Source organism: Daucus carota, chromosome 3 (assembly GCF_001625215.2).
Source record: "Daucus carota subsp. sativus chromosome 3, DH1 v3.0, whole genome shotgun sequence".
In the NCBI taxonomy this organism is placed as follows: domain Eukaryota; kingdom Viridiplantae; phylum Streptophyta; class Magnoliopsida; order Apiales; family Apiaceae; genus Daucus; species Daucus carota.
In genome coordinates, this window is record NC_030383.2 from 9,074,807 (window position 1) to 9,102,794 (window position 27,988).

At 34.1% G+C, this 27,988-nt stretch overlaps 4 protein-coding genes across 6 annotated transcripts; 1 reads left to right on the forward strand and 3 right to left on the reverse strand.

Moving 5' to 3' along the window:
• Window positions 1–3,764: 3,764 nt before the first annotated feature.
• On the forward strand, window positions 3,765–6,082 carry LOC108214676 (uncharacterized). 2 transcript variants are annotated; one of them, XM_017386810.2, is made up of 3 exons: window positions 3,765–3,904; window positions 5,485–5,700; window positions 5,848–6,082. In XM_017386810.2, exons 2-3 carry the CDS (start codon window positions 5,530–5,532, stop codon window positions 5,917–5,919), a joined length of 243 nt encoding a protein of 80 aa, XP_017242299.1. In that variant the 5' UTR covers window positions 3,765–3,904; window positions 5,485–5,529; the 3' UTR covers window positions 5,920–6,082. The 2 variants fall into 2 exon arrangements, with proteins under 2 accessions (XP_017242299.1, XP_017242302.1); XM_017386813.2 differs by having other exon boundaries at window positions 3,802–3,904; window positions 5,514–5,700.
• An 890-nt stretch (window positions 6,083–6,972) lies between these two features.
• LOC108214675 (uncharacterized oxidoreductase At4g09670) lies at window positions 6,973–8,499 on the reverse strand. Its single transcript, XM_017386809.2, has 2 exons — window positions 7,842–8,499; window positions 6,973–7,763 (listed from the first exon to the last, which is right to left on the reverse strand). Exons 1-2 carry the CDS (start codon window positions 8,313–8,315, stop codon window positions 7,143–7,145), a joined length of 1,095 nt encoding a protein of 364 aa, XP_017242298.1. The 5' UTR covers window positions 8,316–8,499; the 3' UTR covers window positions 6,973–7,142.
• Window positions 8,500–12,676: 4,177 nt separating this feature from the next.
• Window positions 12,677–15,730, reverse strand: LOC108211489 (uncharacterized oxidoreductase At4g09670). 2 transcript variants are annotated; one of them, XM_017383097.2, is made up of 3 exons: window positions 15,629–15,718; window positions 14,974–15,513; window positions 12,677–13,853 (listed from the first exon to the last, which is right to left on the reverse strand). In XM_017383097.2, exons 2-3 carry the CDS (start codon window positions 15,442–15,444, stop codon window positions 13,233–13,235), a joined length of 1,092 nt encoding a protein of 363 aa, XP_017238586.1. In that variant the 5' UTR covers window positions 15,445–15,513; window positions 15,629–15,718; the 3' UTR covers window positions 12,677–13,232. The 2 variants fall into 2 exon arrangements, with proteins under 2 accessions (XP_017238586.1, XP_017238585.1); XM_017383096.2 differs by having other exon boundaries at window positions 12,678–13,853; window positions 14,974–15,555; window positions 15,629–15,730.
• A 1,211-nt stretch (window positions 15,731–16,941) lies between these two features.
• Window positions 16,942–20,251, reverse strand: LOC108214894 (NAC domain-containing protein 17). The gene is made up of 3 exons (XM_017387134.2): window positions 19,952–20,251; window positions 17,965–19,131; window positions 16,942–17,705 (listed from the first exon to the last, which is right to left on the reverse strand). Exons 1-3 carry the CDS (start codon window positions 20,136–20,138, stop codon window positions 17,341–17,343), a joined length of 1,719 nt encoding a protein of 572 aa, XP_017242623.1. The 5' UTR covers window positions 20,139–20,251; the 3' UTR covers window positions 16,942–17,340.
• Between the last annotated feature and the right edge of the window lie 7,737 nt (window positions 20,252–27,988).

Consider the following 27,988-nt stretch of genomic DNA (forward strand, 5'->3'; position numbering starts at 1 on the left):
CTCCAATATACTAGTGCGCAGTTGATGACTTAAATGATACAGTAACTTTTTGCAGGCATGTCCTGAGTGCTAAGTTGAGTGTGGATTTATCCGATTATTCTAGGAATATTTTCTCATAAAAAATGAAAATATGAAAAGGACATTAATATCTAATTTTATAATAAAATTGCTAAAACTTTCACAAAAAACCGTAAATTTGTTTTTAAATTATGCATGTCATCTTCTAGCTTGACATAAAATAATTTAACCAAAGGCACATACTATGTTAACATCAAACTATAGATACTAGATACGGTCTAATTTTGTAAAATAAAAATAAAAATCACAGACCTTTATAAAATTTTGTCGAAGGTTAGCCAATCGATTTAAACGTATTCTGCCTCATGTAATCTCAGAGAACCAAGCTGCATTTGTTCCTGGTGGGAGTATTAACGACAACGTTCTAATAGTTTTTGAGCTTATTCACCATATGAAAAAGTCATCTGGAGGTCGTGTAGGGGATGTAGCTCTTAAACTGGACATATCTAAAGCATACGACAGGGTGGAATGGGGGTATTTGCGACGTCGAATGATAGCGATGGGGTTTTTTTGTTCTCAATGGGTCAAGTGGATGATGTTGTGTGTGACAACGGTGTCGTATGACTTCTGCTTCAATGGTGCTGTTATTGGACCGATCATTCCGTCACGGGGAATTAGGCAGGGAGACCCTATTTCACCCTACCTATTTCTTTTTTGTGTCGAGGGTCTATCCCTCTCTTTGACTAAAGCTACTTCTGAGGAGGTGATTCATGGCGTTAAAGTAAGTAGGTCGGCACCAGCTATATCTCATCTTTTGTTTGCGGATGACTCATTTCTGTTTTTTCGTGCAAGTAATCTCAAAACAGAGGCAGTTAAGTCTATTTTAGATGAGTATGCAATAAGTTCAGGCCAGCATATTAATTATCAAAAATCGGGCATATTTTTTAGTGCTGATGTTAAGCATGAGCAGAAGGTCATAATCTCATCTATTTTGGGGGTGTCTAATGATTTACAAAATAGCAAGTACTTGGGCTTGCCTTCTCTAGTGGGTAGGTCGAAGAAGCGGGTCTTCGGATTTGTTAAAGAGAGATTGTGGAAGCGATTGCAGGGGTGGAAAGATAAGACAATATCTCGTGCAGGAAAAACAGTTTTGATTAATAATGTGGCTACTGCTATTCCTTCGTACTGTATGTCTTCCTTTTTACTCCCACGAGCTATGTGTAAGGAAATGGAGGTACTGATGAATAAATTTTGGTGGCAATCAGGGTCCACAGATAGGAGAGGAATCAACTGGATTGGATGGGATGGTCTAAGCATGTCGAAATGTCAGGGAGGGTTAGCTTTTCGTAACCTCTATGGCTATAATATTGCCCTCATGGCCAAACATGTGTGGAATTTTATCAAGAAGCCTCATTCTCTAGTGGCTCGACTTTATAAAGCAAAATATTTCTCAGATGCTCACATCTTACAAGCTAAAGCTCCTCAAGGGTCAAGTTTTATTTGGCAAGGAATTATTACGACAAAAAACGCAGTGTTGCCAGGCTACCGATGGATTCTGGGAGATGGGGAATCGATCAAGTGCATGCATGATGCATGGTTGCGGGGTAAAGATGATCTTCAAGTGGACCAACTGCGTGATTATGAGAAGCGAGACCTAGTGGTAGCTCAGCTTTTTAAGCACGGTACAAGGGAGTGGGATGGTGATAAAATAAGGAGTGTGTTTTCTAAAAGTGATGCACGGCTGATTATGGCAACTTCTATTCCCTGTAGGCCGGCCGCGGATCGTCTAGCTTGGTCAAAGACTACTAATGGCCAATATTCTGTGAAAACAGGTTACCAGTTTTGGCATGCCCAAAATATTGGCACTGGCACTGTTACACAATCTAGTGGGTGGAAGAAACTCTGGCATTTGGAAGTTCCTGTTAAGATCAAAGTATTTCTATGGCGTTTTTGTAGGAATAATGTGCCTGTGAAAAGTCGATTGCAGTCTAAGGGAGTAATTCTTTCTCTTGAATGTCCCATGTCTAACTCTGCTGATGAAGACTTTATTCACATATTTTTCACTTGCCAGTTTGCGATGTTATGTTGGCAATACTCAGGTATGGTCTTTGATTTGTCTCTGATGGGGTCTGCCCCCTCCTGGCTACTTGCTAAGTTTGAATCAGGTCCTGTTCACGAAGCTTTCAATATTGCTCGAGTTCTTTGGGGAATTTGGTTTTTTAGAAACAAGAAAGTCTGGGATCACAAAGTTGTTACAGCTGCTATTGCTATGGATTGAAGCGCTAAGATTATTTCTGACTGGAAGGAGGCTAAAGCTAAGCGTGTTGTTCAGGTTGGTAGTACTTCCAGTGCTGCATCTTCTACTCGAGTGAAGTGGAAAAAGCCGGAGGGTGGAGTTCTTAAACTAAATGTTGATGCAGGTGTGCGTTTCGGTGAGGCCTCGGTCTCGTTGGGATTGGTTCTGCGTGACAGCGAGGGAGTTTTTGTGATGGGTCAAACAATTTGTAAAGCCATGGTGGCTACTGTCCTTGAAGCAGAAGCAAGCGCTATTTTTGAAGGTCTCCAGTGGTTGTGCTCGTTAAATCATGAGGTGGTGGAAATAGAATCAGACTCCCTGCTTGCTGTTAGAGCCTTGCATGACTTCCAAGAAAATCATTTAGAAGTTGGTCACATCCTGAATGCCTGCAAGCTTATTTTAAATTCGAAGCCAGGTTATTCAGTTTCATTTGTTAAACGACAAGCAGAATGGAGTAGCTCATCTGGTAGCTAAATTACCCTGTTCTCTGAATTGTCAAAAGATGTTTACGTCTCCTCCAGATGTATTGTTGGAGACTCTTTTGTATGACATTTCGTATTAATGAAATTTATCTTTTATTAAAAAAAAATAAAAATCACAGACCTATATTGCCTTATGCTACTTTTCATGGATTATATTATGCAACGATGTTAATATATGTAAAATCTGGATATTATGCCTTGAAATACATCTAAATTGAAAAACATGAGAGCTTTTTAGTGCTTCACAGGTGGGTTAACTTAGACGACCTATTTGTTTTTTTAGGTAATTTTCAGAACCTACAGATATCCGATAGAATCGATAGGAATGATTTTTATCAAATTCGATTTTTCTATTTAATTACAAATTTGATTTTCATTTTTAAAAAATGATTGAATTTGGTTCAGATTTGATTTTTAGAATAACAAAACCAGAACAAGACCCGAGGATTCGAAAATGATTTAAATTCGAATCAACCGAAACCCGACTAAACCTGATATTATATATTTATCGTATATCAGTTTACAATATATATATAAAATATTTATTAAAATATACTTTTTATCCCAGAATGCCAAGATATGTGTCATAAAAGTATAATTGTATTGCTACCTTTTTCATCACGTATTATTTTAAACTAGTCACATATAAAAATTAATTAAATGCTTGTATTAATCAGTATTATAAATTTTTTATTTACAAAACGAAACTTCTATATTTCGAATTTTAAAAAATTATTTTATTAAATTTTATAATTTGCATATAATTTGTAAGTAAGCCGAAAAAGAAGATGGATACAAATATCAAATATAATATAAATTTATTTTTTAATATAAAACATTTTTATTTTTATTGCAAATTAAGAGATAAAATTATTTTTTTTAAAAAATTATAAAAAATTAGGAAAACTTTTTAGTATTTTGGGTAAATTCCCCAACTTTATTACATCTCAATTTGTGGAACCCAAAGGTCCCAAACGATAATTAAGCATAGTGATAAACTGAAAAATAGCAAACAAGAAAAAGAAGTTAAAATAGTTTTTAGGGCTTTACAGATCTCTTCTCCGCCAAAAAGGCTCCTCTTCACTCTCCCCGGTCTTCTCTCTCTCTGGTAACTTCCATTTCCTTCTTATCTATACGTACACACACATGACTTGTATGTATATATACGCAAGAAATTTAGACTGTTTAGGCTTTTATCTTTCTGTTGAATAATTGATTCCAGATAATTATATATTTATTTATGTACTGGATTTTATGAAATGATAAATTCTAGAGATCAGGCAGTTGCAATGAGAGCAGTTTTATGTAGTGTAATGTTTGCTTGATGTTCCTAATTATGAACTAATTGCCAATTAATTGTGTATTTTTTTGGATATAATTTGGTTTACTCTGTATCGTTGATAGTGTAACTGTTAGGTTTGTGACGTGGTTTTGGATACTTTTGTGAGTTTGTTAGGTTATTATTGGTATAATGTGATATTTAATTATATGAATTAGGCCCCGGTGGTTTAATCGTGTATTTAAATTACTCAACTACAGAAACAGTACTTGCCGGAATTATAAGTGTTTAGGGTTTTTGCTTCTTATAAGATATTCTGCGACCTTTTTGGACCTCTAGTACCCCTTTACTGAACTATTTTTTTTTTTTAATGTCTTGTAACTTGAATGAAATATAAGATTTAGGTTCTGTTCTGTTTAACGGAATAAATGAGAAACGTTAGAAGAAAATATTAGGTGAGAGTGAAGAATGTGACAGGGTGTGCAAATTATGTGATAAGACTTGTGAAGGGTATAACAAGAAGGAATTATCATGGTAAATTGGTGGGATTGAGCTCGATTTAAAATTTATTGTATAGAATTTCCAAACTTCCACTACTGTGCACAGAATTTCATTTCGTTCATTCTTAAGCTATGCGACTCTATCCCCAAAGACAACATTAAATTCAGGTTTGCTGTGAGAGCTAGTATGGATTAATATAAAGTGGTGTAGTATGAAGACACGGTTTGCTGTGACTTGTGAGAGCTAGTATGGATTAATATAAAGTGGTGTAGTCTAATATTGAGTATTAGACTTAAAGAGCAGATAGGCTTGTAGTCCTGGAAACAGTGAGCCTCTTTAAGCTAAGCATTTTAAAACACGAGTTGACGGCCAACCACCATTTTTGTTGTATAAACTCTACAGTCTACAATCTTTCACAACGGTCTGGTCCCCCTTTGGTAATAAGGAAAAGAAAACCTCTACTATTCCTTTTGCGTGGATAATATATGAATTCAAAATAAATAGTGCTGCTTTTGTGCTGGTGGTTTTTAGTAATAGCAAATTTCTAATTGTTGGTCTGAGCAGAATTCAAATCCAGTGAATTCAGTGTTTGAAATTTGATAAATCCTAATCATAACAAGTAGTTGTTTGTGAATCTTACGCAATCTATTTATTATGATAAATTAATAAATATATGAAGAAAAACAAGTACAATATTATGGTCTGAATTGGGGGGAAGAGGTTTGGAAACAAGGGTGGCAAATTCCCAAGCCAGGAAGAAGAGGAAGTTATTGGAAGGACGAACCAGGGAGTATACCATGAAGTCTATCTTAAATTGAGATGCTTGCAGGCGTAAATATATGATGCTACAAATAAATTTGACGATTTTTTGTTATTTACTAATCTAACTCCACTGCTATCTTTCTTAGGTGTCTTACTACATTACCTGCGTTTGTAGTTTGTAGCATTGAAGAATGGGTCGCAAAGTTGGTGGAGTGTATATAAACCCAAAGAAGTTTGGCAGTCTTGCAAAACCTTGCATGAAGGAAACTATGGCATTTCTTAATTGCCTGGCACTTAACAATGACGAAGCTGAAAAGTGTGCTCGACAAAAGGATCTTTTGATGGGCTGCGTGGATGCTCAGGTGCAGTGATTATATATCTGTTTTAGTAAATGTCCTGCTTTTGACTTTAGAAATTACTTCCAGCACATATACTTGCAGCTCTTGCACATCTAGCTTTCACTACTGTTTTCTAATTTTTTTTCATAATAATTTACTATATTTTCTCAGGCTGGCAAAAATAAAAAGCCATTTGGCAGCATCAATTACCACCTTCAGAGGCTTAACAGGGGAAAAAAGTAGTGTAGCTTTCACAAGGGAATATGATGGTACTCTGTATCATTCTTAAATTTGATTAGATGTAATCACAACAAATTTTGTGATATCTGAGCTAAAGCTACTATATATTGAGCGAATCCTGAATAATGATTGGCAAGCCCCCTTGATAGATCTCTCGTTTACTAGACATACTTCTGTACACAATTCAGTCTGATATCACCGTCTATTTGTACGATAATTCGTACCATTTTTGGGATGCACGTTAATGTTGATCTTGATCTGTACTGTAAAAGATGATTGAGATTGGAACATAATTATAATTAACCTGGGTGTATAGATCTATTTGAAGTTTGTACCAGTCGAGTATATACAACAAAGTAGCTGGTCAAGGTCGCTCAGCGGCTCAGCCTATAGAATAATGCTTGGTTGAATAAGTAGCTAAATTGAATTAATTCAGAATAATATCTTGTATATATATTTTTTAAAGAATATCTTATATGTTAATAACTTGAAAACCACGTGAGATAAGATTAAGTCTAACAGTGTTCTAGCAAGTGCCCTATAAATATAATAAAAAATAGTGTCCGAGCAATTTAAGACGTCTTTTTGATACATGAACTCCAACATGCTTTATATGTGTGCTTTATTATTAAACTAATAATTTATTTGAATTAGAATTGGAGGGAAGTGAAAAAGTAAGAAGTGAAAAAGTAAGAGGAGAGAGATGCATTGAAATGGTGGGAAGTTAATATTTTAATGAGAAAATTAGTTTAGAACATGCTTAGAAGTGCCTCAAAAATGAGGCACTTGTTGGATGTCCTAATGGTTTAAGGCACCACTAGGACATTATTGGAGCACATATTTCATCCAATTGTCTTATATTTTAACTTAGGACATCAATTTAGGACAATGATGGATTTGCTCTAATTTGAGTTAATTACGGAAATCATGTTTTACTGTACCTTTTATTAACAGAAATGTGCATGAAATATACCTCATAAAAAAATGTGATGAAATAGCGACCTGTGAGAAAGAAAATGAAAGTAAAAGGTCCAGGACTAAACTTGTAAACTTAGGTCACAAAACAAAGACAAATTTATTCAACATCTAGCCCAGAGGGAGGGTTTAGATTGTTCAGAAACTATTGCCAGCCACAGCAGGTCCATACACTTTTTATTAAACGACTAACTCAACCTTCCCGGGCACTGGATGCCCCGGGGTTCTATCACAGACTACTAATCCGGTAATCAACCAGCAATTTCGACTTTCTGGAAGCCATTGTAGACAGATTCTTTGATCGCGTCCATTGTCAGTTGTGTCTTTCTACTATAGGTTGCCCACTTCTTCTCCGGCTTTGCCCCATTGCTTTTGATGTTAGCCACCAACCTCGAAAACTCCTTGAGCATCAGACATTCCTGAGGAAGATCTGCCGTGACAGTATGCTCGGTGTGCTTCAGTGACCAGCCAGTCGACAGATCATTGAACCCCAACTTGGTACCGGTAGAGAATGTAGCTCTGCTCTCCTCGAAAGGAATATTGAAGTCATGCATATGCAGAGTTCCCTTGGTTCCAACCAGAGTAACATCCATGGTCAGGTTTTCCAGGAAAGAGCAGTGGAGTGTTGCTGTTTTTCCGTCTTCCCAGTGTAAAGAAGCACCGCAGGATATAATCACCCCTGCTTTGTTGAGAACAGGCCCTGGCAAGGCGATGGCGAATTTAGGCAGCTCGAAATCAGCTGCCCACAAGATTGATCTGATGCAGTGCCACCCGATATCGCCAAGAGCACCAAGACCATCAAGATCTGGTTTTGTTCGAATATTGTTGGCAAGATAATCCGGGCTAGCAGCAAAAGTGAAGCAGCTGATGATCTGTAAGATTCCAAACTCATATCAGAAAAATTACACTAAGGCCTAAAACAGAGCAAGATAATTTAAAACAGAACATACTGATCTGAGTTGACCAAAGTGCTCTGCATCATCCAGATATTCCCTCATCTTGGCCGACCTGGGATGATGCTGCAGCATGGTGCCATCCATGTACTGCACTCCATTATCATCACACGCCTCGAGGATCGCGTCAAGCTCATCCACATGCATTGCCACAGGCTTCTCCACCAGCAAATGCTTCTGCTTCTGAGCAGCCAGAACAGCCCACTTGAGATGCAGACTGGTGGGGAGAGGCATGTAGATCGCGTCGACATCAGGATCTTCCAGGACAGCATCATAACTCCCATACACTTTAGCACTCACAGGAAACCCATTGGCAGCAGCAAACTGAATAGCCTTGCTCTCAGACCGGCTCCCAATGGCCGAAATACAAACATCTTCAGGAACCAAATGGATAGCCCGAGACAGCTTCCGGGCTATCTCCGCGCACCCAAGAATCCCGATTTTGACAGGAAGTACAGAGAGCTCAGCCATTTTTGTGAAAAATGTGAGAAAGTATGGAAGGTGGTGAAGAGTTTGTTGTGATAAGCTTTGTTTGTGAGCAAGTATTTGTAGAGGTATGAGTTGTTTTTAAAAGGAATGTGTGGATACACATGGCCTTCCAAGTCATCTGTTTTGGTCATTGTTGGAATTCACCGTTCATATCCAAGATATTTATCGCTTGACAAAAAATGAAAAAATCTTCATACGTCTGTGAAGAGCTAGCTGCATATGTGAAAAAGCATTCATTGAACTTCCATGTTTATCTAAAACATGACTTGTAAAATTAGAAAAAGTTGCATGCTGATGATGCATTCGGTGTTATCCACAACCTGATCGAAAACGTGTTCTTTACGGAAGATAGAGGGAAATCTTCGCCATACTTGCCTGTTTCGAGAGCTAAAAATATGGGCCTTTTTGGCAAAACTGTTTTCTCCGGGGATAAGGTTTCATTTCCGGGAAAGTAAATAAATATTGTATTTATAATTTAGTGAAAATAAATATTTGTTTCTAGAAAAAATTGTTTCTTTTATTATTTTTTCTAGATAAATAAGATAAACTAGAATGAGAATGGTATGAAAAGAAGATATGATGTAATAATCATTCAGAAGGATTGGGTTCCCCTTCAACGAAATAATTAATCCAAATACCTATGTATATGATTGACATTCTGATTTTCGTTAATCGGACTCATTAATCATGAACCAAACATCCCTTGAATTTTGTATTTTAAATTTTACTCTCTTTGTCATATGAATCATTTTTTCCTGAAAAAATGATATTTATTTAAAATTATTACATTCATATCTAAAGACTTCACTGTCAAACACCAATTAAATGTGATTAAAATTAAGATAAGTTTCATTTTTTAGAAATTATACTATTCAAAGATACTCACACAAATCAGGACGAATGAAATATTTTAACTGATGATCTTTGTTGATACGAAATTTTATTTTCGCAGGGTCAAGTGACGCACCGACAGAGTGACAGTCTTATCGCACTGCAAAGGCGGCCAATAACCGGACGTAATTCGATAATTAAGCCATTTTTTGTGCAATGGTTCCATCAAATAAGTAGAATCGTGTGATAAATGTTGAAAACAGTCTAATAAATCCAAAACAGTAGTATCTTATGTGTAATCCCAGAGAAGTTTGATGGGGTTAAAGGAAAGTGACACCGCATATTCAAGTACAGAGTAGCACGTAGTAACTATAAATGTCAGTTATTCGTATTGACAATTTTTTTTTATATATGGATTGGACACGGATATTAAGAAAAATGTATAAAATAATGTAAAGTAAGGAGAAAGAAAAAGAAAAGTGGGTAAAGTAGTGAGACCCATTAATATATAATTGATAGATTTGGAAAAGTAGTTGAAAGTAGTGGGTGGGTGGGGTTTTTATATTATAAAATCTTACTATCTGGGGAAAGTTTTGAAATATATAGAATTAAGTGAGACATCCCAAAATGAAAAGTGCATAAAATTAAATGGGAGGAAGGATGTATGTATAATGTGGCCGGCAAATGGTAACATCAATTGTCAAGATATGATCGCATACTAAAATTCTATGGTAAAGTTTCGGAGCGGGGTCCTTAATCAGTAATCAACTGAGTAACTGACAATAAGACCGTAAACAAAATTCGTGATCGAATCATTTAGTTCGTAAAAGAATAGAATCGAGTCTTTCATATGTTCGGTTCTAATTATGTTTATTTAATCGGGTATAATTGAGACATGTCTAAATCGACTCGGATCAAAAATTTGTGATTAACTGAGAGGGAAAGTATGTGAAAATTATCGATGAGTCGAGTATAAATGAGTTCCAATTATCATAATAAAATGATAGATGGGGTGTTTGTTTGCAACTTAAAACTCCGGCTTATGAGTTTATAAATTAAAAACATTTTTTTTGAAGGAAATAAATTAAAAACACTTATTCACATCGTTTGTGTAAACAGTCAATAAGTAATTATAAAACACTAGGAATGCTAACTTATTTTAAGGTTTCTACTTCTCATACACTTTAATAACTTACAAGTTTTAATTTGTTTTTAAATTCTACTCCATTGTTTTATTTTAAGCAAGAAGCACGTATTTTAAGCTAACTCAAACGATCCAATAATATGACGGTAACTTCTTCAAAGATCATATAATACATTCTATGAACAAGGATTGTTTTGGGTAAAAATTGTGTATGAATTATTTATGGACAATTCTAATCGGCTCGACTCTAATTTTTCTTGAGTAAAATCATATTCGGCTCATTTGTAGAGTCAATCTGGAACATAATTTTCAATTCAACTAGAAATCTCGGATCAATTCATTTAATTTCATAATAAAATTAAATTCTTCTCTGATCGGACGAAACTCGACTCATATGTGCAATGTGCTTGTTTTGTGTGTCGCTGTGAATCATAAATTTTATGATAAACAAGAAATTGATAATCAAACCTATATGTTACATCATATTTAGAATTTCGGTAATTATCATCGTTCAAATATTAAAGAGTCTTCTCAATAATTATATGCTAAATTGCTAATCAATAATAAAACTAGATACAAATTTATTACTCCCTCCGTTCCTTTTTAATTGTCACATTTCTATTTTTGTTGGTCAAATTGACTAATTTTTGACCAAAGATTATAAGTCACTTTTTCATTATTTTAAAAAACTGAAAATTACATCTTAAAGTAGATTAAAAGTTATTTCCAGTGACATATTTTTTTATTTTTTCACTTGATAATATATTAATAAATTTGAGTCAAACTTTGGTCAATTTGACCGGCATAAACCCAAAGGTGACAACTAAGAAGAAGCGGAAAGTGGTATTGAAACTATAAATGAGGAAGAGTTAACTCGAACCAATTATATTGTGTTTGGTTGGGGTGAATGATTTCAGAAGTAATGGAATGAAAAATGAACTATATTATGAGCAATTGTTAACAAATTTCATTCCTTCCTTTATTTCATTCCTTACATTATGTGTTAGATATCATACTTTCAATTTGAGATGGAATGCTCCATTCTCTCCTACTTTAATTTCAGTTTCTTCTCAAATATCATCATAGCAATTTTGCACTCACTTAAATTTATTTCAAAACTTCCCTCTGATCTCTATTAGTTCCAAATAATTTTACTCATTTCATTCCATTCCATTACATTCTTCTCAATCAAACACAATATTATATTTTCAACTGGCACTACGTCTATAGTTAGTCAAAGACTCCTCTTAGTAGTTTATAAGCTACTTAAAAAAAATATGAAATGCAAAAATATCGTGGAACAAAATAAAAAAGAATGGAGTTTCATGCATAATAGCCACTGAATCTTTATTGAATATCATCGATCAACTTGATCATGTGCAAGTGCAGCTGTTGTTGTCAATACAAGAAACATCAGCTTCCTTCACAACATCCTCTAAAACTCGCACATTGGCTAATCACCCCAATCCTTTCATTTCAATCACCACCATATATTTGTTCATTCTTCTCAGACCCGATCCTAACTTTCCGGGGCCCTAAGCCAAATGATAAATTGAGGTCCTCTTAATTTTTTTTTTAAATATATTTTAAATCATCAAATATTTATTAATAGATATTAAAAAAAATACAAAAATTTATAAGTCATGATTTAATACACAAGCTAACCGTTTATTGAAAATGAGTATGTTATAAAAGTATTTCAAGATACAAATTGTTGATGATATCATCGGAGTTAATAGTTTCCTGAAATCCTTTTTCGATTTATAAAATTGCAAGACCATTTCACGTACCATTCTCGTGATATTGAGAATCTCAAATAGGTTTTATCAACTTTAACTTTTAATAACTTCTTTTCACTAGTGTCGTCGCCACTGAAAATTTGGGCACCTTCTAATTTTTTATCAATTAATTTTAATATTTGCTCCTATGACATAAAAGTGATATTATAATTACATAGAGTAAAGTTTTACGAAGATCGTTTTTTATTGGAGACTTTGGAGACCTTGCATGTTCTGCAATTAAAATATTACAAAACGTATAAGTTTGCAAATCATATTTATGAAAATCAGAATTTAATTAAAAATCTTGAAAAATTATATGTTTTGCAAACAGGACATTGTAGAACATATATTCTGCAAAATATGTCTAACTTGTAAAATATTTTTTTTTTTTAGATTTATAATGAAACAACACTATTTATGGGTTGCATAGTGAATATGCTTTGTAAAAAAATTAAAATTTGTTATATTTTGATTGTTGAACATACAATGTCCTTGAGGTCTCCAACAAAAAGCGGCTTTTACAGGATTTTGACAAAAAATTTGGGCCCTCCTAAGTTTGGGCCCTAGATCGTTGCCCCCCTTCAGAACCGGGCCTGATTCTTCCTAGCCCCTGGACCACTCTACCTTGTACAAACAACTCATCGTCGTCTTGTAGACAGAACCCTTTGTAGCTTCTCTTCTTCTCAATTCAGGAACTCGACGTAAAATTGGCACAAACTCGTTCGAATTTGTTCAGAAGCGGCCAAAAATCATTTCAAAGAAATTTAAATTTTGAGTAAGTTGCAGGACTTGTCAAATAATTATATTAGAATTGCGAATTTGTGATTAATCTCTTTTTCCTACACTAGCTACTAGTCACCAAGTAAATTGTATCATTATCAAGTAAATGAAGAAGCAGATTGATTGAAATATCGACTGGTATTATCAAAGGACGGACCTAGGATTTTACCTTCGTGAGGCAAAACAGAATCAAATAAAAGGAAACAGGTAGGACTTGAATCCGAACACAATTAAATGGCTGACCTTGGGGGCAAGTATTTGATGCTGTACTAAAAAAAACATCGAACATATTTACAACATTGAAGAACAAGTGGAAACAAGTACCCTTATTGCCTCCTCTGCAGATACGTCCTGATCTGATAATCAATCGACAATCTCCACTTTCTTGAATCCGTTGGACAGAGATTCTTTGACTGCATCCAGTGTCAGCTGAGTCTTCCTGCTGATGCTTGGCCATTTCTTCTCAGGTTCTGCACCATTGCTTTTGATATTACTCACCAACCTCGAAAACTCTCTCACCAACAGACACTCCTGAGGAAGATCTGTAATCACACTGTGCTCACTCGGTTTGGCCATCCACTTAGTCTCCAGACCGTTCAACCCTGACCCTGTGGCCGTGGTAAAAGATGCTTTGTTTTCGTCATAGGGGACAACAAAATCATTCATATGCAACGTCCCCTTTGTCCCAATAACAGTCACGTCCATTGTCAAGTTCTCCAAGAAAGAGCAATGAAAGTTCGCGACCTTGCCATCTTCCCAATGTAAGGAAGCATTGCAAGTTAAGATCACACCTGCTTTGTTCAGGACAGGTCCTGGCAAAGCAATCACATATTTAGGCAGCTCGAAATTAGTGGCCCACAAGATCGACCTGATGCAGTACCATCCCACATCACCAAGAGAACCTAGGCCATCAAGATCTGGCTTTGTACGAATATCATTCTCCAGAAAATTGCGAGTAGCAGCAAAAGTGAAGCAGCTGGTTATCTGGTAAATTTCAAACAAATAAGAGAAACAGTGCAAAAGAACAACAGTGTGAGAATCAAACAAAAAAGAGTGTAGTAAAAAGATACAGCAGTCAACACAGCTCTGCCTCTTTGTGTTTTGTTTCTCATAATCTAATTCCATAAAAAACATTTACTAGTCGGATAACATTGTTGGAAGCTGTTACGCGGTACATATATGCGTTAAGTGGCATCACATTATAATGCTAGTTTACTTATGTTAGCAGAGGCTCATCATCCTCCTTCCTTGTCAATTTGCTCTCAACTGAATCCATAATGGTTTAGGATTTCATTGATATCCTGAACATGTAAACTCATCTAGCTTAGAAGCTGATCCTAAGTTATTGTTTGAAGTTGGCCAAACAGAAAGATGAACTCATATGGGCTTATAAGTTGGGTAGACGAACTTATACTCCCTGTCCCGGAAAGAATTAGTCACTTCTTATTGCACTCATTTCAGTATGCTTGGAAGAGGTACTTGTAAATAATATTTTGTTTTGCAAAAATTTAGGATTAGACAAAAGAAAAGAATTTAAAAAATAATATTTACAAGTACCTCTTCCGAACATATTGAAATGTGTGAAAAATGCAAAAGGTCATTTCTTTTGGAACAGAGGGAGTAACCGATAAGGGTTGCACGTGCTTGGTACTTGGTAGTGTGGGGTGGAATAAGTGGATGAGGAACACTGTCTTTTAGCTCTGAAATTCGAGGTAGAACAAGCCAAGCTATATCAGAGATTTAGCAACTGCTATTACATCAATTAATATTGCTAAAGGATCCGGCAACATTAAACATGAGCCGTTGAAGCGTTAATCCAACGATCTTATCATTTGGACAGTTTGCAACTGTTATTCTGTTACATGAGCAAAGTACAGACATGTACAACCACAAGGGAATGAAACATCAGAATTTAGAAATATACTTAGTCAACTGCACACAGGGACGGATCTAGAAGTATTTTTTGAAGAGTAAAATAGAATTTTAGTGGGGGACACGTATCTCCCGTAAATTAGATCTGCAGACTATACTTGGTAATCATAAACCACTCACAAAAATGTAGATGAAAAATCATTCAATCCCAAAATCAAACTTAAATACTTACCGATTTGAGCTCACCGAACAGCTTCGAATCAGACAAGAATTCTCGCATCCTACTCGTCCTGGGATGATGCATCCACATAGTCCCATCCATAAACTGCAGTCCATTATCCTCACACGCCTCGATGATCGTATCAAGTTGACCTACATTCATCGCCACAGGCTTCTCCAACAACACATGCTTCTTCTTCTGCGCTGCCAGAACAGCGTACTTAAGATGAAGACTAGTTGGTAACGGAATGTACACAGCGTCGATATCAGGATCGTCCAAAACAGCGTCGTAGCTGTTGAACACTTTAGCTGTAAGAGGGAAGTTGTTTTCCGCGGCAAAAGAAGTTGCTTTTTCGAGAGAGCGGCTGCCAAGAGCGGCGATATTGGCCTCGGGGATGAGGTTGATGGCCCGGGATAGCTTCCTAGCGATGCCGGCGCAGCCGAGGATGCCGAAGTTGACGGGGAGTGTGGATAATTCGGCCATCAAAAATGTGTTGCAGACTTGCAGTATGGTTGTTGAGTTGTAAATGAGAGTGGGAATTGTTTAAATCACCTGATCAATCTCTTACGGCTTATTATAGTGACACTTGATCACCTAATCATTTGATTATTTTTAGATAATAGTAGCAGATAGAAGCAATAAGCAAGTTAAAAAAACCCAAACATACCTGCCGGTGAAGGAAGACCTCCCGGAGATGGGAGACGGAGAGAGCAAAAAAGGATCTTTCGATAAATAATTTTATCTATTTATTTTTCTCCACTTAAATATATATATATATATTTTCACTTTCATCTTTTCTCTTCCATCTAATAATAATATTTATAATATTATCATTATATTAATATTAAAAGATTATATTATTGGAATTCATGTGCACTAAATCGTTAAGACGCCACTTTCTAATATTTTATATTAGTACTATGTGTAGAGAGAATTTGTGCACAATAACATGACAATTAAGATGAAATGTTTGTTCCAATTGAAAACCAACACATATCATTATTATGTACAAAACACCAAGCATTTTCCATTTATATTACATGTGTTGGGACCGTTCGCCCTGTCCTCCTTAAATAAAAACTAGATTTTGATAACAAGATAAAAGGAGAAGCAGTCGCATTGGGTTGCATCAAACGCATACAAAAAGCATATAAAAGGTATAAAAGCTGCAATACAGTATTATTGATGCCACTTTTAGCTACCCACCGAGGATCAAACTTCAATAATTGTTGATATAGAATATTACTCCCTCCGTTTCAAAATGTATGACGCTTTGACTTTTTGCACGTAGTTTAAAGTCTTTTGACCACGTACTTATATTTACTATTTTTTAAATTTTATTTTTTTTAAATAAAAGTATATAGTCAAAATTTTAAAGTATAATTTTTTTAAAGAAAAATGATGATTTTAGATGCTTGGTCAAAACACTTTGAAATGTGTGCAAAAGGTCAAAGCGTCATATTTTTTGAAACGGAGGGAGTAGTATTAATATTTTTTTTCGTTTCAAAAATGTGTATATATATATATTACAGTTTTTGTTCAGTGAAGAAAAATTTTGAAATATTAATTTTAAGTATATGAACAAATGACTTTAAAGCATGTTACACCAAACTATATAAAAAATACACCAAGTACAAATATTTTGGTGAAGAAAACAATATAAAAAAGGCACGAGTCAATATTATAAGAGGACTGATCTGTCTATGATAGAACCTCTCTAAACAAATATTTTTCATAATAAAAAATTTCCCAAATCGAGACCTCTCAACTAAATTTCTTTAGTGAAATCTAAAATTTTAAATGATTAATATCTGCCCTATTCTTGTTATATACAGAGTAAAAATGAATCATAATTCTGGACACCTGTACAACCCGCGAATACATGGAGCACATCTAACTTGTCCACCTGATCCATGATATATGTAAAAACAATACAAATTAATATGAACACAGTTGAAGTGTGGAGAATTATATAAAAACTGAAGCATGAAAGGGATTTTCTGAAATAATGCTTAACAGATTCATAAGAGTAAAATGAGAATCACCCGCAAAACATTACATATTCATTCCATTGCATTCCCGAGTGATTTCATTCCTTCAACATAAATACCTGATACGAAGGAGAACGATATGTTCCCTCATGTTTTTTCCTTGTAAACAAGATCAAGGCACTTGAACTGGTGATTAATGCAGACAGCATTAGTACAAGCACCATAACTATAAATCTCTTCCAAAAGTCTAGATGGGGCCTGGGGGATTATACTAGAAAGTAGAAACCTCCTCTCTTCTAATTATTTACCTTCAGATTTACCTTCTTACCTACAGGCAAAGCTCATTTTTTGCAAAATGTACCTTTGAAACATATATAGTCTACTAGTTTCAGGAAGAAATGTATCTCTGCAACAGCTTCACAGAAGCAGCTATGAACACCCAGAATAGAGCACAAACTAAGCCAATAACAGAGAAGCTGAACATTCCTCCAAAAAACTTCGGCACCCTCCTCCCACAGGTAGCAGGGTCAACTGCTACAGTTTTAGTTTTCAACCTACCAAAGCTTGACATACGCTCAAAAGCTTTATTTACCAGAGCGTTTTCTGAAGCTGAAGCAGGAGTTGTAGGTATAGACTCTACGAATGACCACAGAGCAGCAGAGAACCAAGAGTCTGTACCGTCATCCTCTGTGAAACACTGATTCTGAATGGCTCCGGGAAAAAGACTTGAAACCTCGCCATTGTATTGGCCACCTAAACATGTCATCAAAAGTTGTGAATATTAGAGAATTGCATGCAAAATAGATTTTCAGAAGAGTTCTTAAAGGCTCAAGCCTCCCAATCCCCAATTGGGCATAAGAGGCCCTGCCATGAAGAAGATGACATGGTCTGCAAAAACCAATCACCTGACCAAGAGCTCTATAATCTACAGACAGACAAAGCCAACATATATGAAAGTATGTTGCCATGTACAATACAGTCTAGCAACTTGAATATACAGTAATTACTGTACCAGGAACTGGTTCAGAAACAGCTTCAGGTGCCCAATGTTGAAAACTCATCTGCTTTGCCTCGCTATGGGAGGGCTGATGAACATGATCATTTGCAGCTTCATTCTCAACAACATTTAGATACGAACGTGATACAGCATTTGATATTCCAATATCAAGATTATTAGGAAGATATGGCGGGGGAACTGGCCTTAGTCCACCTGGCCCCAAATCATCAACGTCACCAAGAAGCATAGCAGCATCATTGTACAGATTTGCTTCTGCTAATCCATCCATTCCATTAAATACCAGGGTTTCGGAGTTTTGGTCATTAGGTTCTGGACCAAGAAGATCATCCATTTCCAGAAAATCTTCAAATAGAATTCCACCCAAGCCCTGTTCACAAGTTTTTGTAGCAGATGCAGCCCACTCGGGTGCTTCAACTGGTAACTGAGATTTAAAAGGCTGTGGTTGGACAAAGCTGGCCTGCACATTCAAATGCTCATTGTGGTGAGGCACCATGCTCTGATCAGGTAAACCTACTTCTCCAGAACAATGATTACCCAAAATGTGTCCATTTTCTTTCTCAGCAATGACTTCATCAAATGTGTAGCAGTAATCAATGGCAAGAGGTTGAACAAACCCAGCTTCATCCGTAAACACAGGGTCGTCTGCAATCTTCTTTAGAAACTCATCAATGTCATCTTGATCCTGTGGCATACTACTAGCTATGTTATTGTTAATAGGAGAAACATCAACATCCTTCACAATATTCTCCTGCTCTAGGAAACCATTAAAACTCACACAATCATCATCAGCCCAATCCTCTTCTTTAAAAGGTGCCCCATATTGCTCACCATTCTTAGGACCTGGACCACTTTTCTTAAAAACCTTGTACAGCACATAGTAATCTTGAGCAGAAGGACACCTTTTAAGCTCCTCTTCATCTAGGGTATACTCATGCATCACCCAATCTGTGCGTTCACCAGCAGGAGCCCGCCCTTTATAATAAACAAGGGTCTTCTTCAGGCCAACTGACCTAGAGTTACATGAAATAGTCCGATCTTTGCCAGTTGCTTTCCAATAGCCACATGTTGTAGCTCGACTGGATCTTCCTCCATTAGGATACTTCCTATCTCTTGGACTCAAAAAGAACCATTGCCTATCTCCAGTCTTCAATTTGGATAGCCCTGATTAGTGATAAAAACCATTAGAAAAAAGGCTATATAAATTAAACACCCCGCGAAATAATAAGAATTAAAACCTAAAACAGCCAGACAATAGAGTTAGAGTCTGTCCCTAATGTCTTATAATGACTATAAATCAAAACATTCAAGTTTATAAGTTATAACTATATTGATCACTACAATGACAATCTTTCTCTTGCAACAGTTAGATGATTCTTGAACCAGGTGATCAAACAAATGTGTAATGGTGACTTATTGCACAAATACCCTATACAAAAAAACGTCCTTATGGAAGCTGGGTTCTTAGTTGAGAAATATCTAGAAGGGCTGTATTTAAACTATTAAAGTACTCAATTTAAGTACCAAAGTGACACCTTTTCAGCTGATCCACTCAAGACATAGTCCCAGAGCTCAATTAATCATATCATCAAGCTAAGAATACGTAAAACAATCAAGTCCACCTCGTATAAAACATAATGTAAATCAAACATATCTCACATATTCGATTAGTCAAAACCAAAAACCCACCATACACAATGTCACATGCTATCCTGCCATCAAACACATTATATCGACAACAAAAATATCATCAACCCAAATACCACCAAATTCCAAATAAAAAAATACAAAAAATACGACAAGACTCTGAAATTCCGAAACCAAGCAGTACACGCGATTCACTAAAAACCCTTTAAATCAACCCACACCATACAAAAAAAACAATTAAACCCCACAATCAAGAACCACCGACCACACAAAAACACACCCAAATCAAACGAAACAAAAGAATCAAACAAAACAATCAAAAGGGTGAGTAATATACCAGGCAACTCATCAGGATCCCACTTGTAGACATCAGTCTCCGCGATCATATCAGGTTTTAACCTTCGTCTACAGATCTTGCGCTTGAGATAGTAAACAACGAGCTCTTCATCAGTAGGATGGAATCGAAAGCCGGGTGGAAATAATTTCGAATCAGATGACGATTTTGGGGATCTCTCAGCACCCATGATCTCTGATTCGGTCTGATTCGAGGTTGCAAAAACTAGGGTTTGAATGAATCTGTCTCTCCGAGAGAAGAGACCCCTTTTGGGGATAGTGGGTGTTGTGGAGTCGAATGGCTTGGTCAAACAACCTTATATCTATAAAAATCAACTGTGCCAGACAATTATTTTTCTTTTTCCTATAAATACATAATAAATAAGCTAGATTTTTCTTTGTACGAATATATATCTAGTTTGAAATATTTTATTTTTATTTTTTCAAATTAGATAAAATAAATTTAATTTTTCATAAATAAATATTATTACAATAAAATTTGTCATTGATTTTTCAAGATTATATATACTTTTAACGTTTCAAATTAAAAATACACATATTATTAATGAAATTATCCAGGAAAAAATGGAAATTAGAAATATTAAACTCTCACTTGTCTTATTTTATTTCTAAACATGTTATTTATTTCTGAAAAAAAATACAAATGTATACTTTTTTATGAAAATAACCAACATATTTTTATAAATAAGGAATGTCAAATATTTGTTAGATATTTTATATTAAAATATATTATACAAATATGAAATATTTCAACATGCTTTGATATCTTTTAACGTTCCTCGTATCCAATATAAACTATTCAAATAAAACATGAAACTATAACTTCAGAATAATTATGACATGAAATCTCATATATTTTATTGGACAACTTTTCTAATCGGGGACAAACTACCCAAACTACAAACCATCTGTATTGCCCGGCTGGTTCAGGAATTCTATATTTTTTAGCGATCTCCATTGATCTTTGAATATCACCATTATTTGACATTCTTAAATATTGTTCTTCAAATACATATGTGCACAATTGCTTTGACAAATTGTTTTAGAGTTGAGTTGCAGTGCAACTTTGTTCAAAGGACTTAAGAATTTTAAGAAGTTTGGACTGGGTCTGGTCCAGCCGAAAGACCTAAAAGGGCTCAAACCCCAACATCATCCTGCCCCCTTGCACTCAAATGCAAAAGCCGGGACAGAATGATCACAAAGGTTTCAATTTTCAAGTCTGGCATATAAATTTTTTGTGTGCCACTGCGGGTCTGCATGATGCCAAGTTCAAGTAAAATGTTGTATATCGGTATACAGTTTGAACTCAGTTCATCTAACTAGTATTTAGAGTAACTGTTAAAGCACAGGTAAATTTTAAGATATTAACTTTCTGTTTAATTAACTTAATAACTTTGATAAAATTCAACTAATATCATATTACTATATAGAGAAAAAAGAATACTCCCTCCGACCTTCTGATTTTTATACACTTTCCTTTTTTGAATGTCCCACTCAATTCTATACATTACAAAACCTTCCCAAAATGGTAACCTTTTATAATATAAAAATCCCAACCACCCACTACTTTCATCCCCTTTACAAATTTATCAATTATATATTGATGGGTCTCACTACTTTACTCACTTTTTCTTCTCTTTCCTCTCACTTTATATTACTTTATACACTAATCTTAGTCTCCGTGTCCAATCCAAACGTGTATATATCAAAGGGACGGAGGGAGTAACATATAAACCTGATATTACTTATACGAGGTGAAAGGATGAAGTCTGCCTACCCGTGCACGTAACTCATTTTTGGCGGACGAAGCTCTTGAATGTGCGTATATATTAGCAAACACACCTCCTTGATTATTCCATATATATAGGCAATTGTTCCAATACAAACCACACTTAGCCTAAAAACCTAAAAAGCAGTTTCAAAATAATCAAATACTCCTCATACTTTTAAAAACCAAAAATATACCCCCGGTTTTATCATCAATGTTTTAAAACTTGCATTTTCTACCAAAATGCCACGTCAGCATTGGGGTCCACCCAGGCTGCCACGTCAGCACTGGGGCCACCCAGGCATCCACGTCAGTAGGGGGCACCCAGGCTACCACGTCAGCAGCCCTGACGCGTCAGCAGTGGGCCTGCTGCCATGTCAGAAGTGGGTCCCCTCAGAAATTAAAAAAATAAATAAATGAAATGGAGTGCGGTTAGCAATTATGGAGTGCTCATAGCAAAAATAGGAGTGTACTTAGTGGTTTTTAGGTTTTTAGGCTAACTTGGTTTGTATTGGAGTAAAACCCTATATATATGCCGGTTTGTATCCGAGAATCAGCCGACTGATGTTTTGAAAAAGAGATAGTTGAAGGTAGAGTTTAATTTTCTTATAAAACGACAATCTGAAATATTTGAAAAGAATAGACTATGTTGTTTAATCTGATATAAGCACTTTCAGGTTAATCTGAAGTCTTGATCAATTTAATAAGACTTTGGTTGTCTCATCATACATTCCCCAATATTACACAAAATGCTCCTCAGATTCTTTGTTGGATAGAGATGAACCCATCAATTTCGATGTTATTGTGCCTTCTTTTGAAAACTCTTATAATTCTCCTGTTTGGTTTACTAGTGCCTGTGACGCGGGTCATGGTCAATTTCGATGTTATTGTGCCTTATTTTGAAAACCCTTATAATTACAATAAAAATTTGCCTCCTAATGGTCGGACACCTGGTTCCGTCCCTGATCACTAGCTGAAAGCCAGTAAACACACATTTCTTACACACATACATACAGAGGTGAATACTCATGGGGGCAAGATTGATATTAATTTTATATATACTCACATGATACATATACATATAAGATAAATATACAATAACTATGGTAAAAACATATTAAGAACGAATAAAATTAGTGTTGAACTAATTTTTTAAGTGAAAAAAGAGTATGGGGCCGTTTGGATGAGTTTAAAATAAGTGCTTATTGCTTAAAGTAAAAAAGTGGAGTAGAAGTTAGAAGCAAGTTAAGACTTATAAGTGATAAAAGTGTTTGGGAAATAAGTAGAAACCGTGAGACAAAAGCTAGTAATCGTAGCTTTTTTTAAGTACTTATTGACTTTTTACACAAACGATACAAATAAGTGCTTGTAACTTATAATCCAGAAGCCGGGCTTATAAGCCCGTGCCAAACGCCCACTATATAATATCTAGTCACTAATTTTTTAAGTGAAATAAGAGTATATAATAACTAGTCTTTTACTAGTTTTCCGAGTAAAGAATAGTATTAAATTATGAAAAAAAACATAAAACTACTAATATTGCAGATAATTTTGTGAAATGGTAAATAAATACATAGCCTGAATATTAAATTTTTGTTTTTTTTTTGTCAGGATCTACATACTCGTAGATGAGTTGTATCATAGATACAATAGCCGCATCAGGGATTACTTTCATCCGATAAAGTTTATCATCTAACCGAAAGATTCGCAAGGAAATCTCCGGACGTTTAGATAATAAGACTTTAAAGTCTAATAAGAAACCCCGTAAGGTCTCGTTCCATTATCCTGAAAATCAAAACAAACAAAAAGAAACATAAGAATAATAAATTAAGAATAAAAAGTATACGAGGGGAAACTAAAATCAATTATGACATAATTCCTGACAAAAATATAATAATGTAACATCTTATTCAATAATAAGAATATTAGAATCTATAAAGTTATAATGTCTAACCAAAGTAAGAACTTTGGTTAGACACACAATACTAAAAAAATCGTAACAGATACTAATCTTTTCTTATGAGAACAAATATACATAAACAAAAAAAATTTAAAATTTTTTTGTTAGGAAAAGAATTAATCCTGCTCTTTAAAAATTATTTATTAAAATATTAAATAATATTTATATCACAATCAACATAGTTTATTTTTAATAATCCAATTAATCAACAAAGAGTTATCTTAGCATCACAAAATATAAAAAACAATAGATTCTAATTATTAATCCAAGAACAAAATTTTTCGTACAAAATCTTCTAGGACAATAATCATGCCAACCCATAATGGTCCAAAATACATGCCATCAATTATGGCCACCAAAAAATGGTACAATGTCCTTGAACAATATCAAGACGTGATAAAGCCATCAATTATGGCACACAATAAATTCTCATTAATAATTAATAAATCAACAAATTTAATATGACAATTAAGCCAAATAAATGCACATAAAAACTTACCAAACACAGTCAATTAAACGCCTAATATGTATGTATTTAAATATAAAATCGCAATTACACAAAATTTAATTTCTTTTTGATGTATAACTGAAGAATTTAATTCTTTCATATCCAAAATTATTGCACACTAACATATATACATGTATAATATATAAAATTATACCATAATTAAAATAAATCGATATTCAAATCATAACAAAACAATAATCTATTCGTATAGGCAACCAAAAATAATTTTAACAACTAAAATTTTTAATGAAGAAGATCAAACACACACTAAACACATCCACCAATCAAGAACTACCAAGAACACAAGGAACATATCTACAAAGAAAATATATTGAAAATTAAAACGAACCCACAACAAATTTGGCCAAAACAAAACATGTTTGAAAAATATAAGCCACTGAACTCAACAAAATTCACAACCTAATCCGAACAAATTCTAACGATGTTACACAAGAATCCGATCACTGAAGAATCCGATCTTAAAATAAAGCACATAAATCACCATTTCGAATTCTGACGAGAAAGGAGATCGGAGTCTAAACGACACAACTCGGCAAAATTTGGTGAGACCGAATTGATTCCCTGACCATGAATCGAGCACGAAAATCACTGGATAAGAAGGCGCCGCCACTGCGGTGGGGAGAGAACAGAGAAAACGAGGATTATTGAATATAGATATAGATATATAACAACGGATTTTGAAACTTTGGAAACTATCATTTTAATATTAAACATTCAAATCAAGTTGAACATAACTTGTTTATGTTATGAAACGGTAAAGAATTATATAATATGAATATAAAATTTTATTTTTTGTGGTATCGTTATGGTATTGAATATTTTAATAAAAATGGACATGACTTGCTTAGTATTGAAGGATTTAAATGTTCGAAAAAAAATAAACTAGACATAACATTTAATTGAATCAGTCAGATAATGGTATAAAAAAATCGGATAAATAAACATGGACTCTGAAAAATGGACTAACTTAAATGAAAATTTTAAAAAGTTGCTAATATAAAAAACGATTTTAGAATTGATTTTAACAACCATGCAAAGAGTTAATATAAACCGACTAATGACCGTTACAAAATATTCTATAATTTGTACTTTCAGAGGATAAATCACATCTTGAATTGTCTAAAGGCTTCGAAAATTTTCGGTAAAAACTCTTGGGAACTACAACACATAGAAAGGTACTAAATAATTCAAAATATATTAATATACAAACATAACATATAAGAGTTGATAATTATAAAATTATTTCTGATTTTTTATCGATCTCATCTCTATTCATCCAATCTTTCTTAAACTTATAGTCAGCAAGAAATCCAACTCCATATTCTTTAACATACATGTATCCAAGGTAAGGCAGTTGGAATATCCAGCTTTATCTATACGGGTTTTTCCACCTCCATGGGAGTGCCTAACGCCGTTCGGTATGTCTTAGGAAGAGTTCAAACTTCTCTTGTTTTGATGAAAATAGTAAAGATAGCATACCATTCTAACAACAAAAATCCCCCGACAACAATCTGGAATATATATACAATCAAACAAAACACGGAGTAAAAAGTATATATACAAACAAACATATGTTCAGAAATATAATATACATAGCTCTCTGGTTGAATACAACTTTCTCTGCATCAAGCATCTCATTCAATAAATTGAACCGAAATAAATTTAAACAGATATAAAAATTAGTATTTCATGATAAAGTATAATCATAAAAGTAAGATATTTTAATAATTGTGAATCACTAACCTCTTTATCCACGTTATATGACATGATTAACCTACAAATGAAGCATCTTATAAAATTAATAAATGAAAATATTGGTGATTAATTTATATATTATATTGTGTGATTTTGCATAATAATATTATATAGTGACTTAGTAAAATTGCTCTGTGAAAGAAGTATGAATAGATGGAAGTAGAACCAATTAAGAACATAACCAAATCAAATTAATATATATATATCTTATTTGTACTAATTGCTTGCCACATGTATAATGTATTGGGCACATATTAAGAAAAGATGATTGGGCACATATTACATATTAAGAAAAGATGAAGAAGAGAATCTCAACACTCACAGAAATGATTTCATGATACTAACTAAGAATGCATCGGTACAATCAAAACCCTAAAAGCACAAAGAACACAGTAAACATGTAAAGAAATTAGGATCTTCACACAAATGATTTCATTTCAAGATTCCACTAGTTAAATAGGAATAAAGAAATAAGAGGTACACTCAAAACCCTAAAAATAATAAAAAACACGGTGAAAATGTACTAGAACATTACTTACGATTTCAAAAGCGTGCAAAAAGAAAAAACTCAGCTGTAGCTCTTTGTTGCCCCCAACCTCTCTCTTTCGCTCACTAACTCCCTAAACAAAACCTTTAAATGCTTGTGACAAGTTGTTGCGTGTGAGTTTGGATTATTGTGTGTGAGTTTAGGTGCGTGTTTTGGAACTCTTTGACAACGAAAACTGTGATAGCCTGTATTTTCCTTGTAAAAAAAAAAAAACAACTACTTTTCAATGGTGTTTAAAACTTTGATAAAATATATTTCTATGTGATTATATTTGAATACGTGTGTTGTTATTTTATAAGATTTTATATACTGAAGTGTTATCTCTAAGCAAATATTTAGGCCAAAACTTCTGTTAGCAAGTGGATAGATATTAATTCAAAATAGTGATCACGTACCCATAATTGTAGGAACACGTTGAACCAAGTATGTATATAAATACACGTACTTGTTTCACTTATTTTCTTGTACAGCTCTTCTCTTCTACAAGGTATGTCTATGTTTATGTCCTGCTTATGTGCTCTGCTCTGTTATACACTCTTGGCTGATATTTGACATTATATGTATAACATGTTTACTACAGTGAATTTAGTTTGTCACTGTGTTGTGTATATACATGTCTATTTTTACTAGTTTTACACATACTGTTGGCTACTGTATATTATATGTTTTCTATTATTGTATATTATATGTCTTCTATTATTAAGTGTTTGTGTAATATCTTGTTTAAAGTTTCATGCCTTTATCTTTTGTTAATTATTTTACTGTATATAATGGAGTCTGATTTTCATTAGATCTCAAAATTGTTTTGGAGTGATTAAAATTATGTTTATAATTAATTTCTGAAAAATATGCTTTTATGTATATGTGCATCAATTTTGGATATGAATATCTTTGATTTTATAATTTAATATGCATGTTAATCTTTTATGAATTATATTAGATTTACGTAATTAATATACATTATTTTATTAAAACTATTATTATTTTATGTCACTCTTGTCAATTATAATAGTAATATTTTTAAGACTAATGTTTACTTGTATATTTATGAACAAAATTGTTTAGTAAATATTTGTGGAGACTTGTATATTATGAGATTGTTTAATATTGTGTGTTTATATTTGATTGGCTACATATATATAAATCATTAGTTTTTGTTGAATTCAGTTTACTGGAGTTTTGGGATATGGACAGATAGGGTAAATTGTGAATTATTTGTAATCTGTTTAGAAGTGATGGATTGGCTTGTTGAGTGGGCTTTATGTGTTACTTGCACAGGCAGTGTAGGTTATATTTGTATGTGTTCACGTCAAAATAGGTTAACTGTGTATACAATATAAAATTAGTTTATGTATACTTGTACTGGCTTATAAAAATGTTATGATTATTCTATGCACTTAGTTTATATCTTCTTTTATTTATTTGTATAATTGTTAAGATTAGTTATATGATTAATGGCTT

What these genes read in the sequence shown, in the direction of transcription:
- LOC108214676 (XM_017386810.2), top strand. Translation starts at nt 5,530, where the DNA reads ATGGGTCGCAAAGTTGGTGGAGTGTATATAAACCCAAAGAAGTTTGGC. An exon ending in TGGGCTGCGTGGATGCTCAG is followed by an intron (nt 5,701 to 5,847) that starts GTGCAGTGATTA and finishes ATATTTTCTCAG; the next exon opens with GCTGGCAAAAATAAAAAGCC.
- LOC108214675 (XM_017386809.2), bottom strand. Translation starts at nt 8,315, where the DNA reads ATGGCTGAGCTCTCTGTACTTCCTGTCAAAATCGGGATTCTTGGGTGC. An exon ending in ACTTTGGTCAACTCAGATCA is followed by an intron (nt 7,764 to 7,841) that starts GTATGTTCTGTT and finishes GGAATCTTACAG; the next exon opens with ATCATCAGCTGCTTCACTTT.
- LOC108211489 (XM_017383097.2), bottom strand. Translation starts at nt 15,444, where the DNA reads ATGGCCGAATTATCCACACTCCCCGTCAACTTCGGCATCCTCGGCTGC. An exon ending in TGTTCGGTGAGCTCAAATCG is followed by an intron (nt 13,854 to 14,973) that starts GTAAGTATTTAA and finishes GAAATTTACCAG; the next exon opens with ATAACCAGCTGCTTCACTTT.
- LOC108214894 (XM_017387134.2), bottom strand. Translation starts at nt 20,138, where the DNA reads ATGGGTGCTGAGAGATCCCCAAAATCGTCATCTGATTCGAAATTATTT. An exon ending in GGATCCTGATGAGTTGCCTG is followed by an intron (nt 19,132 to 19,951) that starts GTATATTACTCA and finishes ATCACTAATCAG; the next exon opens with GGCTATCCAAATTGAAGACT. An exon ending in TGTTTCTGAACCAGTTCCTG is followed by an intron (nt 17,706 to 17,964) that starts GTACAGTAATTA and finishes TGACATGTTTAG; the next exon opens with GTGGCCAATACAATGGCGAG.